This window comes from Mus caroli, unplaced genomic scaffold, assembly GCF_978045245.1.
Source record: "Mus caroli unplaced genomic scaffold, Mus_caroli_1 scaffold_8, whole genome shotgun sequence".
NCBI lineage: Eukaryota > Metazoa > Chordata > Mammalia > Rodentia > Muridae > Mus > Mus caroli.
In genome coordinates this window covers 104745861-104765210 of record NW_028227263.1, presented here as the reverse complement: position 1 = coordinate 104765210, position 19350 = coordinate 104745861, and the positions used below count along the sequence as shown (strand labels likewise).

The 19350-nt window shown below is 40.9% G+C and overlaps 1 protein-coding gene across 2 annotated transcripts in view; it reads right to left on the bottom strand.

The window, feature by feature from the left end:
- The window catches only part of LOC110298514 (uncharacterized), a 62616-nt gene extending 43557 nt beyond the window's left edge, over positions 1–19059 (bottom strand). For both annotated transcript variants that reach the window (XR_015047965.1, XM_085841829.1), the window contains exon 1: positions 18935–19059. Coding sequence is in view for 1 of the 2 variants with exons in the window: in XM_085841829.1 (XP_085697955.1) it covers positions 18935–18937 (3 nt within the window). In the remaining variant the exon portion in view is untranslated. The remainder of the gene's footprint in view (positions 1–18934) is intronic.
- Between the last annotated feature and the right edge of the window lie 291 nt (positions 19060–19350).

Here is a 19350-nt window from a genome sequence, read left to right as displayed (position 1 = left end):
TTTTCTGGTATGCCTGAAGACAGCTAGAGTGTATTTATAATAAATAAATGAATCTTAAAAAGATAGAAAGTGGAAATCTCTACCTCATATGGAAGAACAAACACTCCCAGGTTAGCCAAAACAATCCTGAACCATAAAAGAACTTCTGGAGGCATCACAATTCCTGATCTCAAGCTGTACTACATAGCAATAGTGATAAAAAAAACCAAACGGTATCAGTACAGACAGGCAGATCAATCGAATAGAATTGAATATCCAGAAATGAACTCATACACCTATGGACACTTCTTAGGCTGCCTGCTTGGTGGCTCAGTGTTTTTGAGAGATCTCCAGGTAAAGGTCAGTTGAGACTACTGGTCTTTCCCTGGGGCCACCCTCCTCCTCAGATTATTCCAGCTTTCCCAAATTCAACCATGGGGGTCCCAGGCTTCTGTCCATTTGCTGAGTGCTAGTATTTGCGTCTGATTCTTTCAGCTGCTTCCTGGGCTTCTCAGAGGACAACCATGCTAGGTTCCTGTCTGCAAGCACATCACAGCACCATTGACAATGTCAGGACCCTGGACCCCCTTGAGCTGGACCCCAATTTGGGCCTGTCACTAGATGTCCTTTCTCTCATGCTCTTCTTCATCATTTTGTCCCTGCAGTTTCATCAGACAGGAACAATCCTGGGTTAGAGCTTTTGACTGTGGGAAGGAAACCCCATCCCTCCACTTGATGTCATGTCCTTCCACTGGAAGTGGACTCTAAAAATAACCACTCCCCACCGTAGAGCACTTCATCCAAGATCTCTCTCTTTGAATCCTGAGTATTTCAACTTCCATGTCACCAGTACATTCTAGAGTGTGCCCCTACCTCCAGAGGTTAGCTGTTTCCATCCTTTCTCCTGGCCCTCAGGGCTTCAGTCCTGTTCCCCAAACCCAATACCTGATCATTTTCCCTACTTCTCCTCACTGTGCCCTCTCCCAACCAGGTCATTCCCTTACCCTTACCCCTATAATCACTTTCTTTTCCCACCCTAGTGAGTTTGAGGCAAACTCACTTGAGTCCTTATGCTTGTCAACCTTCTTGAGTCCTGTGTGTTGTGTCTTGGGTATTCTGTATTTTGGTTAATATCTACTTATTAGTGAGTACATATCTTTTGGACCTGAGTTACCTCACTCTGTTGTGAATTCTCTGTTTACTTCTAAGGCCATATTTTGATTGGCTTGTTCAGTTTTTTGGTGGTTAGCTTCTTGAATTCTTTATATATTTTGGATATCAACCTTCTACTAGATGTGGGTGAAGATTTTTTTTCTCAATCTGTAGGTTGCTGCTTTGTCCTGTTGACTATATCCTTGCCTTACAGGACCTTTCCAGTTTCATAAGGTACCATTTATCAATTCTAGATCTTAGAGCATGAGCCATTGGAATTCTGTTTAGGAAATTTCCCACCATGGCAATAAATATTAGGCTCTTTCTCACTTTCTCTTCTATTTAATTCATTGTATCTGGCTTTATATTGAGGTCATTGATCCACTTGGATTTAAGCTTTGTGCAATGTGATAACTATGGATCTATATTTATTTTTCAACATACAGACTACCAGTTAGACCAGCACCATCTAGTGGTCCTCAGGACTTAAGTCCTGTTTCCCCTCCCTCAAAACCTGATCACGTTCCCAACTTCCCCTTCCCCTTCCCCCACTGTGATTGCTTTCTTTTCTCTCCCAAGTGGGATTGAGGCAACCACACATGCACTCTTCAGCTACTTCTCCCACTTGCAAAAGTGCTTCACGCTTTAATGAGGAACACGATGTTGGGGCAGAAAGGTCCTTGCATCTACAAATCACCAGGGAAACCAGGAATCTTAAATATACAGAGGCCTGCACTCAATTGAAGAAAATAAAGGGCTGGAAACATGGCTCACTGGTTAAGAGCACCAATTGCTCTTCCAAAGGTCCTGAGTTCAAATCCCAGCAAACACATGGTGGCTCACAACCATCCATAATGAGATCTGATGCCCTCTTCTGGTGCATCTGAAGACAGCTACAGTGTACTTACATATAATAATAAATAAATCTTAAAAAAGAACAAGAAAAAGAAATGAAAATACCTACATACAACCTAAAAGTCTGGAAGTGGATTTTCTTTCTTTTCAGAGCAAGCAGGGCTAGAGCAAGCAGAGGTCCTGAGTTCAATTCCCAGCAACCACGTGGTAGCTCATAACCATCTGTACATCTACAGTGTACTCATTCATATACATAAAATAAATAAATAAATAAATCTTTAAAAAAAAAAAGAAAACTTGGGGAGTAAAACCCCACAATAGTTTAGAGGACTGGCAAGATGGCTGGGCAGGTAAGAGCATTGACTGTTCTTCCGAAGGTCCTGAGTACAAATCCCAGCAACCACATGGTGGCTCACAACCACCTGTAATGAGATCTGATGCACTCTTGTGGTACATCTGAAGACAGCTACTGTGTACTTAGGTATAATAATAATTAAATCTTTTAAAACATTTTTAGAGAATTGAAATTTCTTCTAGAGCACCGAGTTTTCTTCATTGTCAGTATATAAGGCTGCACATCACTATGTGTACCTCCAGCTTCAGGAATTCTCACAACATCCCCTGGTCTTCCTGGACCAGGAATGAATGGAGTACAAACACACACATATAGACAAACACTCATACACAAAAATATAATGACCAAATTTATTTTTTTTTTAAATTAGACAACTTACACCATAAAACTTATTTTTCAAGTTGGGTCTGGTAAGGAATTTCTTCCATGGGTTGTCAGGATTAATATACTAACAATGGCCATCTTGCTGAAAGCAATATACAGATTCAATGCAATCCCCATCAAAATTTCAAATCAATTCTTCATAGCGTTAGAAAGAGCAATTCTCAAATTCATCTGGAATAACCAAAAACCCAGGATAGCAAAAACTAATATCAACAATAAAGGAACTTCTAGGGGGAATCAGCATCCCAGATTTCAAGCTGTACTACAGAGCTATAGTGATAAAAACTGCATGGTACTGGTACAGTGACAGACAGCTAGATCAATGGAATAGAATTGAAGACCCAGAAATGAACCCACACACCTACAGTCACTTGATTTTTGACAAAGGAGCTAAAACCATCCAGTGATAAAAGCACAGCATTTCCAACAAATGGTGCTGGTTCAACTGGCGGTCAAGATGTGGAAGAATACAAGTTGATCCATTCTTATCTCCTTGTACAAAGCTCATGTCCAAGTGGATCAAGGACCTCCACATAAATCCAGATACAAGATCAAGTATTGACAAATGGGACCTCATAAAATTGCAAAGCTTCTGTAAGGCAAAGGACACTGTCAATAGAACAAAACAACAACCAACAGATTGGGAAAAGATCTTTATCAATCTTACATCTGATAGAGGGGTAATATCCAATATAAACAAAGTTCTCAAGAAGTTAGACTGAAAAAAAAAAAAAAAAAGAAGATAGACTGCAGAGTACCAAATAATCCTATTTTAAAAAATGGAGACTAGAGCTAAACAGAGAATTCTCAACTGAGGAAATTCAAAGGGCTCAGAAGAAATACCTAAAGAAATGTTCAAATGCTTAGTCAACAGGGAAATATAAATTAAAATGACCCTGAGATTACACCTCATACCAGTCAGAATGGCTAAGATGAAAAACCTAGGGGGCTGTGGAGATGGCTCAGCAGTTGGGAGCACTGACTGCCCTTCCAGAGGTCCTGAGTTCAATTCCCAGCAACCACTTGGTGAACCACAACCAACTGTAATGGGAAAAATACCCACAGTGTACTCATATAAATAAAATCTTACAAAAAAAAAAAAAAAGGGCAGGGCAGCGGTTGTGCACTCCTTTAATCCGACCATAAGGGAGACAGAGTCAGGCAGATTTCTGCGTTCTAGGCCAACCTGGTCTACAGAGTGAGACAGAGAAGACCTGTCTAGAAAAACCAAATAACCAAAAAAAAAAAAAAAAACCCAAAAAATAAAAACAACTCAGTTTACAGCATATGCTAGAGAGGATGTGGACAAAGAGGAACACTCTTCCAATCCTTTTGGGATTGCAATGTGGGAAAACCACTCCGCAAATCAATCTCATGTATCCTCAGAAAATTGGGCATAGTATTACCTGAGGACCCAGCTATACCATATACCCAGAAGATGCTCCAACATGTAATAAGGATACATCCTTCACTATGTTCATAGCAGCCTTATTTATAATAGCCAGAAGCTGTAGAGCAACCCAGATGTCCCTCAACAGAGGGATAGATACATAGTATGAGCTACATTTACACAATGGAGTACTACTCAGTCATTAAAAACAATGAATTCATGAAATATTCAGGCAAATGGATGGAACTTGAGGATATCTTCCTAAGTGAGGTGACTCAGTCACAAAGGCACAAACATGATATGTATTCACTGATAAGTGGATATTAGTCAAAATGTTCAGAATATCAAGATTCAGTTCACAGACCAAATGAAGCCTAAGAAGAAGGAAGACCAAACTGTGGATGCTTCAGTGCTTTTTAGAAGGGTGATCAAAATACTCACAAGAGGAAACTTGGAGGCGAAATGAAAAGTTCAGCCCAGGAACTTTGGGAAGGTCAGCAAATGCTTGCCTCTCTGGGAGAGAGAGGCTAATTAGCATTGCTCAGACCAAGGTGTGGGAACCCACCTGTGGGTGGAGACACATTCCACAGGATGGACTGTTGCCCACCCTCAGACAAGGGAACTCCTTGTCACCTCATTCCCTAAAGACCAATCAGTTTAAAGGGTGCACTCTTCTGCCAATCACATTGTGCCTAGTTGTTGATGCTCTATTCTGCCCCTGGAAACCGCATCAAAACTCTGAATGGGTGCCAGGTGTCGCTGCCTCTCCTTCAGGTCTGGCACTACCCCAGAGTACTGGAGAAATCAATTTCTCTTGCTGTTTGCACGTGTTTCACTCAGGGGGTCCCCGCTTAGGATTCCCAGAGTCTTACAAAAGTGTGGAGCAGAGACTGAAGGAAAGGTCATAAAGAAACTGCCCCACCTGGGGATCCATCCCATATACAGCCACCAAACCCAGATGCTATTGTGGATGCCTGGAAGTGCTTGCTGAGAGAAGCCTGACATGGTTGTCTCCTGAGAGGCTCTTCCAGACTCTGACAAATACAGAAGAGGAAGCTCCTAGGCAATCATTGGACTGAGCTCAGGGGTCCCTGATGGAGGAGATGGAGAAGGGATTGAAGGACCTGAGGGGGTTTGCAGTCCCATTGCCAGACCCCCAGAGCTCCTGGGGACAGGAACACCAAGTAAAGAATACACATGGTGCTGGCCACACATGTGGCAGAAGATGGCCTTGTTGGACATCAGTGGGAGCAGAGGCCCTCAGGGCTATGGTGTTCAATGCCCCAGTGGAGGGGAATGCCAGGGCAGGAGGATGGGAGTAGGTGAATGGGGGGAGCACCTTCACAGAGTCAGGGGGAGAGGGTAAACAGTAGGGGGATTCTGAAAGGGAGATGTGGAGAGGGGAAATAAAGAAAATATCCAAGAAAAAAAAATAGTAAGAGCTGAGTAAAAAGGAAAAATACAGACCACTTATATTGTACAAATTATTTCTCAAGCTGGGTATTGTAGAGAATTTCTACAACCCCAGCACTGAGGGCAAATAAGCAGAAAGATCATTGTGAGAAAGGTGCTACATAGTACCTACACACACACACACACACACACACACACACACTATGGAAAAGAAGAACAAACATAAACAACATGGATAAAAAGAAACATTGAAGAACTGCAAGAACAGAATCTTCTTAAGGTCCTTTCATGTGTTTGCCATCAGTGCCTACATAACCAATGTCAAAAATGAATACTGCCAAGCATGAGAGCACAGGCTAGTAATTCCAGGACTTTGGGGGCAAATTCATATCCATGAATTTGAGACCATGCTGGTCTGCATAGATACTTTTTTTTTTCTTTTTCACTTGAATGTCTCTATGCTATTTAATTTATTTTTTATTAGATATTTTCTTCATTTACATTTCAAATGTTATCCTGAAGGTCCCCTATAACCTCCCCCTGGCCTTCCCCCCTCCCCATTCCCACTTCTTGGCCCTGGCGTTCCCCTGTACTGGGGCATATAAAGTTGCAAGACCATGGGCCTCTCTTCCCAATGATGGCCGACTAGGCCATCTTCTGCTACATATGCAGCTAGAGATATGAGCTCTTGTGGTACTGGTTAGGTCATATTGTTGTTCCACCTATTTGGTTGCAGACCCTTTCAGACCCTTAGCCCAGAAACTTAGAACACTCAAGATACAATTTGCAAAACACAAGAAAAATCAAGAAAAAGGAAAGCCAATGCGTGGATACATCATTCCTCCTTAGAATAGGGAACACAATACCCATGGAAGGAGTTACTGAGACAAAGTTTGAAGCTGAGATCAAAGGATGGACCATTCAGAGAATGCCCCACTCAGGGATCCATACCATAATCAGCCCCCAAATGCAGACTCTATTTCATATGCCAGCAAGATTTTGCTAAAATGACCCTTATATAGCTGTCTCTTGTGAGGCTATGCCAGTGCCTGACAAATACAGAAGTGGATGCTCACAGTCATCTACTGGATGGAACACATGGCCCCCAATGGAGGAGCTAGAGAAAGTGCATAGATACTTCTATAGTACAACCCACCTCAAATGGAATTGCAGACTCCTCTGATTGAGAAGAGAGAAGGATTCCTGAATAAAAGCTGTGGAAGCCGTTGATACTCAAACACAAGGCTGAGGTACATAGTGAATGATTAAAAAAATCAGAAATTATCGCATTGTATAATTTAGTTAACTATCAACCAGTTCACAGAACACACAATGAAACAATGGAAACAAACTACGATATGTAAATCAGAAGATTATTGAGAAAGAACAAATCAAATAAGATTGACTTTTAACTTCTAACAGGAGGAAAGAAAAACACTATAGGGAACAATATAGAATTAAACAAAGTAGTTTTAACAGGAAAAGAAAGATAAAATGTCAGCAGGTCCTTAACAAGTATAATGTCCTTTATTTGGGTTTCACTGAGAACGCTGGATTACCTTGATCCATTAAGTACACTATAATGTACAATACATATTGACTCTGTAATAGATAGCACTATATATTTAATCCTGTGCCTTAGGGGCATCATTCATACCAAGAGTCTCTTCTATAGGAAGAAATCATTTGCTGTTGATCTGGATAGAAGTTGTGCTCAGTGGGTAAGAGCATTGACAGTTCTACTGAAGTTTCTCAAGTCATATCCCAGCAACCATAAGGTGGCTCGGAACCATCTGTAATGGGATCTGACACCCTCTTCTGGTTCTGTCTGAAGATAGCTACAGTGTACTTAATTATATTAATAAATGAATCCTAAAAAAAAACCTTAAAAAAAAAAGAAAGTTTATATATTGGCTGGTGAGATTTCTCAGTGGTTACGAGCACTGATTGCTCTTCCAAACGTACTGATTTCAAATACCAACAACCACATGGTGGCTCATAACCACCTGTAATGGGATCTGACACCCTCTTCTGGTGTGTATGAAGACAGCTACAGTGTACCTATTTGTAATAATAAATAAATCTTTAATAAACATTTTAAAAAGAAAAGAAAATTGTCTTCTGCAGCCAGCAAGGTGGAGCATAGGAGCCCTCAAAACCTGAGAATACCATGACTGAATTCAAGCTGTACTATGTAGCAATGGTGATTTAAAAAAAATAAATAAATAAAAATAAAAACCAAAAACAACTTCATTGTGTAAGTACAGAAGCACACACTTTGATCAAGGGAATCAAATAGAAACCCCAGAAATAAACCCACACACTCATGGACACTGGAGTTTGACAAGGAAACCAAAACTATATAGTGGAAAAAATAAAGTATCTTCAAAGAATGGTGCTGGTATCACTGGATATCTACATATGGAAGAATGAAAATAGATCCATTTTTATAACTATGCACAAAACTCAAGTCCCGGTGGATCAAGGACCTCAACACAAAAATGGATATACATTAAATTTCATAGAATGTAAATTGGGAAAGACCTTTGAACTCATTGGTACAGGAGACAGTTTCCTGAACAGAATACCAATGGTTCAGGCTCTAAGATCAACAATGGATGAATAAGGTCTCATGAAAGTGCAAAGCTTCAGGAAAGAATGGAAACCGTCAATGTAACAAAATGGCGCCCTACAGCCTGAGAAAGGGTCTTTACCAACACAACATCTGACAGAGAGCTAATATCCAAAATTTACCAAATATTCAAGAAGTTAGACACCAACAACACAAATAATCCAATTACAAATGGGGTACAAAGCTAAACACAGAATTCTCAACACAGGAATTTTAAGTGACTTGGAAGCACTTATAGAAATGTTCAAGTCCAATGGAGCTCTAACACTTTAGTGATCCCAGGATATTGGGATGGCCAAAGGGATAATTTGGTCTGAGACTATGTGTCAATTTTTGTGTATGCTGTTGATGGCAAAACCAAAGAAGTGGAGATGCATAATCCCTTTTTGACAAAGAAGATTTGAGTTCCAACACAGGACAGCTTGCCAAAAACCAGCCTCAGACTGGACAGAGTTGCTGAGTGTGATGGTTTGTATATTCTTGAACCAGGGAGTGGCACCTTTTGGAGGTGTGGCCTTGTTGGAATTGGTGTGACCTGGTTGGAGTAGGTGTGTCACTGTGGGTGTAGGCATAAGATCCTCACCCTAGTTGCCTGGAAGTCAGTCTTCCATTAGCAGCCTTTGGATGAAGACATAGAACTCTCAGCTCCTCCTGCACCATGCCTGCCTGGATGTTGCCATGTTCCCACCTTGATGGTAATGGACTGAACCTCTGAACCTGTAAGCCAGCTCCAATTAAATGTTGTTTTTTTATAAGATTTGCCTTGGTCATGGTGTCTGTTCACAGCAGTAAAACCCTAATTAAAACTCTGAGGAAGAGATGTCTGTGAGTGGCTAAATAAACTACTTGAAGTCAAAGTGAATCCATGTTCGTGGCCTTTGTACTGTTTCAGACAGCTTTGCAGCTTGCTCTCTCTCTGTTCTGCTTTCTCTGGATTTCTCCAGATAGCTCTCTCTATTTTCTGCTCGGGAAGGTTCTCTAGGCAGTACTCTCTTGCTATTTTAAAAGATTCTCTGGACATCTCATCACTTGCAGATCATAAACCCAGTCTTTTTTCTTTTTTAAATTGAATATTTTCTTTATTTACATGGTCTCACCTCCAAAATCCCCATCCCTCCTCCCCTACCTCTGCCTCTATGAGGGTGCTCCTCCACCCATCTACCACTTCTGCCTTTCAGCACTGGCATTTTCCTACACTGGGGAAAGCCCAGTTTTTATTTATAAATGGATCTAGAAATTTACTCCAAGTTCCCGTTTGATTATCCCACGAGTTGGCATTTAGTGAGTGCAGCCCCTTAATTCTTAGGAGAGAGCAAGCATACATTTTCCTTTAATATTGCATAAGAAGTCAGAAATCAGCCTGCCTCAGTTAAGCACTGATGGTAAATTAGCTGGGTGGGACCCTGTCCTGAAATTACCATTTCTACCACACCTGGGACTAACCTTGCTCTGTCCCAGTCCTGCCAGGAACTCAGGAACCTGTCTTTGTAAGCATAAACAAAACACCCCAGCTGGGTGGGATCTCCTCTGATCTCCATTCCCTAAGTCTCTTCATCTCCTTCCTTACCTTTCTAACAATAGGCCCAAGTTGGCTGCTTTTCTTCCTTTAGATTGTGAATATTTGCATATAGTTCAAATTGCACCCTTATGTTTTTTGAGAAATTGTATATTTTTGAACCCATGTTTTTAAAATTCCTTTTCATAGCCTTAAGGTCTGTCCAGAAGGTCCTAGCATTCCCCATTTTGCTGAAACATTAGCCACTCCTTAGCCTTCCAGACTTGTACTCTCTCTGATTATTATGGAGTTATTAACATTTACGGGCAGGAGCTAGCCTGGCATGGTGGCTGATGCCTTTAATCACAGCACTTGGGAGGCAGAGGCTGGCAGATTTCTCAGTTCTAGGTCAGCCTGGTCTACAGTTTGAGTTCCAGGACACCCAGGGCTACACAGAGAAACCATGTCTCAAAAAACAAAACAAAAAACAAACAAACAAACAAACAAAGATTTGTGTTTGAGGACAAAGGACAAGATTTCATGCATTCTTACATTCCATGCAATGTTTAAAATCATGTTCTTTTTGTGCCTTATTATGCCTTATAGTCTCTATGCCCTTGAGTGTCCACGCAGTCTCATCTATCAAATCTGTATTTCACCATAGATGAACTAGGAATAGGTGTGTGCACTAACATGTCTGCTATGGAGGTTTTCTGGATCCAAGTTGAGGACTTTACAAATTGTTTGAAAGTACTTTACACGTGGGAGTTATGTTCACACCTGAAGTAATTTAGGATTCAGGTATTTTTTTCACACTGTGAAGACTCAAGAAATACTCAGTATATGCTAGCTAATACCACCATGAATTCTCTAAAACAAAGATGAAAATATCCTTATTTACTGGTCCTAGGTACTGCTGCAAATTTTCAGAACTTACACAGGGCTCATTTGTAAGTAATTATTTGATTATCACTCTTAGTCTTTTCAGTACAGGGTAAAAGAGAGTCAGGCACTTTGGTTTAAACCCAGTGTCAAATAAAAACAAAACAAATGGCCAGACCTTTAAGAATCTCTCTCTCTCTCTCTCTCTCTCTCTCTCTCTCTCTCTCTCTCTCTCTCTCTGTTTTTCGAAGTTTATAATTTTATTATTCTTTTTTCTTATAATTTTTATTGGATATTTATTTACATTTCAAATGTTTTCCCCTTTCCTGGATTGGTTTCTACCCTGCCCCTCTCCCAGGAAACTACATTTCACATTCCCCAATCTCTGCTTCAATGTTCCACCACCCACCCATCTACTTCCTTTCCCTGCCCTCAAATTCCCCTATACTGGGGCATTGAGCCTTCAGAGGACCAAGGGCCTCTCCTCCTTTAGGACTTTTCTTCTATTTCTTGTTTGTTTGTTTTTTTGAGACAGACCACATATTTTGTGAATGGCTTTTCATTTCTAATGTTGTATATGATTTTAGAACTTAATCTTGGCAACAAAGTTTTATCCCCATATCTTGTAACTTCTATTTGGGATGTTCATGCGAAATATCAAGTTTCACATCCTGTTTTATAGCTACATTTCAAGACCCCCCCGATTTGGGGCCTCCTTTCAAGTCCCAGGATGAGCTGGCAAACACTCCAACATCTCGAGAGAAAACCACACCTGATGCAAACTGCAAGAGGTTTTATTATCAGCTAGCTAAGGATGAAGTCCCTCCACCACCATGCAGGGCAGGGGAATTCTATGAGCGGTGACAGTAAGGAGCTTTTAACAGCTAGCTGAGGAGTTGGGAAGAGTTGGGAGGAGAGTTGGGAGGAGTTGGGAAGAGTTCTTCTCTTCCTGGTGTCCTTGGTGAAATTTACAAGGCAGGAGTGGGGAGTGAGTTCTTTTTGAATTTTTATCTCCATGTCCTCGGCACAGGAAGGCAGGCATCACTAGTTGTACAGTATAGAAACAAAAAGGCTTTTTCCTGGCTATAGAGAACAAAGAGCTTTTTTCCGGCTGTATTTTTAAAGATCAGGGAAAACAAGCTTGGGGAACATCCAGAGGCTTTACCTTCCAGAGAGAAACGCTCTAAGTCGGGGTCTCACAACATATCCTAGGAAGGTTATTTTTTTCAAAGTTAAAACTTCCAGTTTATGTCTGTTTATTATGTTTATGCTATTTAATAATAGCTTTGCCATATTTTGGGTATAACTCTCAACAAATGTTGCTACATACATTTATCAGGTTTAATAAAAGCTTTGTCAGATTTGAGGCATACCTGTCAGAAAAGGTTGCTACATACATTTCTTTAGAAAATAAATAAACTTAGAAATAATAAAACTGTTTACCTTTGCCATATAAAGCACATACTACAGCCTTCATTGAAGAAAGGCAATCGTTTTAACTCTAATATCAGTCATGTCTCATCTCATGAGATGAATCTGCATTTAAAAGCAATGCCCACCAAGTCTCAGAACTTGATTAAGGTTCTTGAAACCTCATATGGTGGTTGATGTAACATATCCTCTGATCTCTATGTATGTGGCACCGGTATCAAAGTCAATGAAAATAGATGAATATGATAAAAGTTTTGAACTGAGTTATTCTCTTTTTTTGGTTGTTGTTGTTGTTGTTTTGTTTGTTTGTTTGTAGACAGGATTTTTCTGTATAGCCCTGGATGTCTTGGAACTCACTTTGTAGACGAGGATGGCCTCAAACTCGGAAACCCGCCTGCCTCTGCCTCCCAAGGGCTGGGACTAAAGGTGTGCACTACAAATGCTCAGCTTCCTCCTCACTCTCTTGTCCTATAGTTCAAGTTATAGAACTCACAACTAGGTATCCAGCACTATGTCTGTCCATTTGCCACTAGGCTTCCCACCATTATATTAATGGATTCTCTGAAAGTAAAAGCCAGACCACGATTAAAGATCACATCTACAACATGTTTTCCTACAAGTTCTCTTACAAAATGCTTGGTCAGTGTGGGTGTGTGTTTAATTTGGATTTGAAATCATTCTTTCTTCACAAATTGATGGATAGAGGTATTGTCAAATTAGTTGCTATCAGCAGAACTGAAAGGGCATGACAATGGGCTGGAGTGATGGCCCAGTGTCTAAGAGCACTGGGTGCTGTGTCAGTGGACACAAGTTTGAGTCTCAGTACCTACAAGACTAGTAATTATGTGTAATGTTTTCTGTTGAACATTGATTTGGTCAGGCTTTTGATACAAGTAAATAAAGAGAATGGAATGAGAATGAATATTTGTACCAATAAAGTGAGGTTGGTCTTAGGAGGAATGTGAATGTATATGATTTATGGCTTTGAAATTTTTCCTTAGAGGATACTGGAGGTGTTTAGAAAACTGGATTATAATTACCATTGAGTGATGAGAGATTGATGGGCTGTTCTTGTCAAAACGTGGCTGCATGGTTTGGGAACTTTTTTGTCTGTGTGTTTATGCGTGTTGGCATTCACAATTGTCCACATGAATGTAGGAGTTCATGATGGACTCAAACTAATCACAAGAGTTTGCCCTGCAGCTACTGTGCCATACAGTTTAAACTTCCTGATGTAAGGGTTGAGAACCAAGTCTTGTTCTCTGAAAGAACAATGATTGCGTTTGCAACAAGATAGATAAACTCCTAGCCTAACTAACTACAGGGCACAGAGACAGTATCCAAATCAACAAAATCAGAAGTGAAAAGGGAGACATAACACCAGAAATGGAGGTGATTCAAAAAATCAGCAAATCCTACTACAGAAGCCTATATGCAACAAAAGAGGGAAATCTAGATGAAATGGATGATTTTTCTAGACAGATAACATGTACCAACTTAAGTAGAAATCAGGTAAACTATCTAAACTGTCCGATAACTGTTAAGAATATAGAAGCAGTAATTAAAAACCTCCCAAAGAGAAAAAGCGCAGGGCCAGATGGATTTATGGAGAATTCTACCAGACCTTCAACAAAAGCTAATACCAATATTCCTCAAAATATTTCACACAATAGAAATAGACAGAACACTACCTAAATCACCTTATGAAGCTGCAGTTACTCTGCTAGCTAAAGAACATAAAGATCCAACAAGGAAATAGATCATTGACCAATTTTGCTTATGAATACAGATGCAAAAAGGCATTGGTGGCTCACTCTTTAATCCCAGCACTTGGGAGGCAGAGGCAGCCGGATTTCTGAGTGTGAGGCCAGCCTGATCTACAAAGTGAGTTTCAGGACAGCCAGGGCTATACAGAGAAACCTTGTCTCAAAAAAAGAAAAAAAGAAAAGAAAAAAGAAAAAGAAAAAAATCTATCAAACAACAACAACAAAAACAAAAACCAACAAAATAAAAGCACCCAACAACAATAAAAACAACAAAATAAAAACCCAAAGAAGAAAGAAAGAAAGAACCTCAGAGGTTTTCAGTGAACTTCTTACAAAGAATTAAATAGTCACTGTAGTTCTGTCTTCTTATTTCAAGATCCTGAAATTCCCCAGTTAAACTGTGACATTAATAAGATGTTACTTAAAGGCAATCAATGTTTAAAGTTATAATGAACAAACGGAAACATTACCAAAGTAAATGCTTTTCATAAATAAACAGGGGAGATGGCTCAGTGCTTATAATATGTCTTGCTGGTCTTAGATACAGGACTCACTTGCCAGTACTTACTATGGAAGCTTAGAACTATTCATGACTCCAAGTTCAGGAGTTCTGAGGCCATCTTTGGACTATAGTGAGGACCACGTACACAGAGGTGCATATACATGCATAGTCATTCAAACATTTCAAAACAAAGACAACATGTAGGAAGAATGTCTCACTCTTGAAATCAAACGAATCAGAAGGATCAGGCAGTATTAATGTCACAAATTGGTTCCATCCTGGGAATTAGAATAATACTCCCAGGCAAATTTTATTGATCAAAATGTAAGTGAAGCACAAAACAACAATACATGCTTGTCATGTGCAAAAATAAATCCATTCCAGGCCCAGAAACAATAAAGCCAGGCATCTTGACCCGTATAGAATCCCAGCTGAGAAGAGCAGATAGGTAGATCTCTAAATGTAGGTCCATTCTAGTCTACATAACTACTTCCAGGACATCCAGGGTTTCACAGAGAAACCCTGTCTTCAAAAGAAAAACAACAAAACTAAAACTATAAAAACATTACAATAGCAAACTCAGGTAGGACTGAATGGGAGTTGCTTCTCCACTATCATATTTGATTTAGGGATAGAGTCTATATGATGACAGCATGAGAAAGAAGCTGACTGATCACTTTTAACCACAAGCCAGTAGACACAAAGAACAGGAAATGGGGCTATGAACACTCCAATCCTACCCTCAAGGAGGACTTTAATCTAGAAACTTTCCTCTTACAGAAGCTTCAAAGACCTCCCCTCAAATAGTTATTAAAGACAAAAGAGTGTTCAAAGACATCATCCCAGATAGGGAGATTTTTCATTCAATTGACTGCATTCTGAGTCTGGTCACTGTAAGTTCATGGTCATCGCAGGATGAAAATATTTATAGTCTACCTTTACTGATTCCCATATTGTGCAACAACTTGTACCCTGTTCGAATGTCCAAACTCTGTGTTGACAGTCAAGGCAGTCACTTGACAGATACATCTTGTAAAATCAGAAAACAATTCGTACCTTTCCAGCATACAGTGGCATAGAATACATGGTCCCATTCCAAAAGACAGGAATTATAAAGTTAGAGAAGATTAAACCAAAGCAAGACAGATCCCCAGCAGGATAAGCACCCAATCCTGTAGTTGTGTCTCAGACTCATGCAGCTTCAGGTTCAAAAGACTTAGATGCCCTGCTCCTTCAACTTCTCATAAATCTTCCTCTTTGGTTACTTCCACTCCCTACACACAGTGATCCATGGAGATGTCTCATCATTCAGATAGATCAGCATCTTGTGGTCTCAAAATGTAACTCAGGCTTCAACCTCACATTTTCATGTAGGGAAGTCTTACAGTCTCCTCAGTGCAGCTCTGATTCTCTCAACCATAGAAGGCTGGAATAAGGGAGCAACTAAAACCATACACTAAGAATTCATGATATTATCTTTTTCATCTTTCCTAATTCCAGAACCAGTACAAGATAAGTGATCGAGCCAAGTTTGGCTTCCAAGTTGTGATGATGGACCCTGCAGCGCTTGGACCACAATTCCAACACTTTTTGCAAGATGCTTCCTGGAACTCTGAATCACTTGTCTACTCATTACATTTCTCCAAGTCTTATTAGCAGGATACATTTGGGAACCATCTTCAGCTTTCAATGGAGAGCAATGGCATGCTCTTTAATGGTGATACTATCCTTAAAACTCCTGTCTGTGTCAGCACTTGACTACTGTGCAAACTCCCTAGTGCTGTTTTTCTCCATGAACCACAGCCTTTGTTTTTACTTTTCCCCAGCAGTTGCTTTTCTTCCACTCTAGTTGTAGATTAGACATTTTTTATTTTTTAAAAGGTTTATTCATTTATTATATGTAAGTACACTTCAGCTGTCTTTAGACACTCCAGAAGAGGGAGTCAGATCTTGGTAGGGATGGCTGTGAGCCACCATGTGGTTGCTGGAATTTGAACTCAGGACCTTCCGAAGAGCAGTCGGTGCTCTTAACCTCTGAGAACTGGGTTTATAATTCCCACAAAATAACTCATAGAGGCGTCTATACTGTCAAATTTCTGGCTCTCCACTTACTGCTGGTCTCTCTTCCAAACTGAGAGGCTCCACGCTCTTTGGAAATGAAGGTGATCAGAAAGGTAAGCTCTGTCTGGCTTTGTAGACCCTCGGGCCCAAAGTAGGTTTCAGGAAGTCCCAGTCCTACTGATTTGCACACAACATCATGTTGAACAGTAATTTAATGTCTACTTTCTGTCACATGGATTTTGTCACAAGATGTGCAATCTGACATGTCCACCTTCACAATACCATGCACACCTGGAAAACCTCTGCATCTTCAAAACTCCTATTATACCCAATAGTTGAGTTTCCTTGAATCACATCTTTGCAGTTGGTGGTCATGAAAAGTTCAAAGGATTCTAATCAAATATTACTTAAGGATGATCTCTATCACCTTCTCTCAACCACTTTCTTAACTATTGGGAAAACTTATCCCACAAAACCGAATGTGGAATGCAATGGTCAGAACTTCTAGGAACTAGACCTTCAGGTTTCCACTAGCCTTCCCACTGCATAGGAAAACCAATACTTCCTTGTGTACCATGGACAGAAATATTATAAGCACCACACCCTTCCATTGCCAGGGCTACTCCTCCTTAGGGAAGACATACTCAGTGAGGCTCAAGGGCCAAGAGCCTTTGCTCAGGTTACCATATGTATTAACAAAACCACCATCTAGCTCACAGTACATGTCACTCCTTAGCTAATTGGACATGCTCTTCCTGGTCTGGTGACAGTGGCTCCCAGCCTGAACATGGCATGGCTTCTGCACTCCCTCGTAGCTCGCTACAGCTACTTTAGAGAAGAATCCTGGAATGAACCTGTAAGTCCCCACCCACTGGTACTACTAATTTCTTGGCTTACCCAGAGTCCTTCATTGGCTAATACAACCAAACCAGTCCTCAGGAAAGTAGCAGCTCCTCCATTAAGGGATCAAAGATCAAAAGGTTCAGACAGTGAGGCCCTTCTAGCTCTGTCCTTCCACCCTCTGGCCAGACAGAGCCCTAGACTGAGAAAATGTATTTTAGTCAAACTTTGGAGTCACCAGAGCACTTCCTGTTCTCCTTCCAAGGCACAGGGTCCTCTTTGTGAACATTACATGACACAATCAGTGTACAGTGTAGTCATCTCTACTTCATAGAAAGTAAGTCCTGCACCCAAACTTCAGTCAAATTCAAACAGTGACAACGATTACAGCAAAAACTGGCAGCCGGGCGTGGTGGTGCAAGCCTTTAATCCCAGCACTTGAGAGTGAGAGAGGCAGAGAAGCAGAGAAGCAGAGAAGCAGAGAAGCAGAGAAGCAGAGGCGGGGGCGGAGGCAGGCAGAACTCTTTGAGTTCAAGGCCAGCATGGTAGATGGAACAAGTCCTAGGACCACAAGTTCATCAGTCAGAAAAACCAGTTTTGAAAAACAGACGACCAAAAAATAGTCAGTATTGCCATGGTACCAAAAGCAATCTACAAAGTCAATGCAATTCCCCTCAAAATTCAAACACAATTTTCTACACACATTGAAGTTGCAAGTCTCAGGCTGGAGAGGTAGCTCAGCATTTAAAATTACTGACTGTTCTTCCAGAGGTCCTGAGTTCAAATCCCATGAACCACATAATTGCTTACAACCATCTGTAATGAGATCTGAAGCCCTTTTCTGGTGTGCCTGAAGACGGCTAGAGTGTTCCTATATATAATAAATAAATAAATCTTGAAAAAATAGAAAGTGGAAATCTCTACCTCATATGGAAGAACAAACACTCCCAGGATAGCCCAAACAATCCTGAACCATAAAAGAACTTCTGGAGACATCACAATTCCTGTTCTCAAGCTGTACTACATAGCAATAGTGATAAAAAACCAAACGGTATCAGTACAGACAGGCAGATCAGTGGAATAGAATACCCAGAAATGAACTCATACACCTATGGAAACTTCTTTGGTAAAGAAGCCAAAACTATAGATTAGAAAAAGAAAGCATTGTGAACAAATGTTCTGGTCTAACTGGCAGTGTGTATATAGAAGAATCACCCTGCACAGGATGGATCAAGGACCTCACTTAATACCAGCTACACTGAATCTAATAGCAGACAAAGTAGGAAATACCCTTGAACGCATTGGTACAGGACACAGAATTTCCTGAATACAACATCAGTGGCTCAGGCTCTAAGACCAACAGTTAATACGTTTCTTGAAAATGAAAAGCTTCTGTAAGGGAAAGGACACTGTCAATAGGACAAAACAGTAGCCTACAAACTGAGAAAAGATGATCACCAACCCTGTAGCCAATAGAGGGCTAATTAATATCCAAAAGTTATAAAGAACCAACTAACCAAACAAACAAAGTTGTAGAAGATACTGGAGAAACTAGGCATTTCTGTGTTTCCCATCTTGCCAGGAAGGTTTCAACACACAAGCCCATGCTTAAATATTCGCGCAGATGAAGCCCCAGAGCAGTTATTCAGAGCAGCTAATACCACAAACAACCTCACACGTGGCCCTGTGTAGCTGAGGTTCGCAGTTCGCACCCAGCCCCAGGGAGGACTCACCATACTCGCTCCAGTTGTTCAATCGCCTGCCCCTTCCCATTGGAAGCAGCTGCCATATACTCACCATGTCGCGAAGTCAGAGCTCGCCTGAATTCCCCTCACAGAATGCAGCAGTAGCACACAGAGCAGGACACACAAACCACACCAGCCTCCTCAGATACAGCATGGAACCAGCAGCAAGGCACCGGGAAACACCCGCCTCCACTTCTGACTGGCAGGTCAGACTGGAGGCCTTGATTGGCCAGCGCGTCTCGAGTGACATAAGCACCTCCCTTAAGGTTAGTGTGTGCTGAAGGGAAGCAGTTTAGTGATTCCTGGCCCATGCTGCTATTGCAGGGCCGGCCTTTTTCCAGATAAGTAGGGTGAGAGTGCACTGATGAGATAAGGCAAAGTGGTTGTGCTAGGACCCCAGGGGCCCAAATGTTGAGAACGCGACCTCTAGAGACACAGCTTGACAATAGATCGCTGCAATGGCAAGAG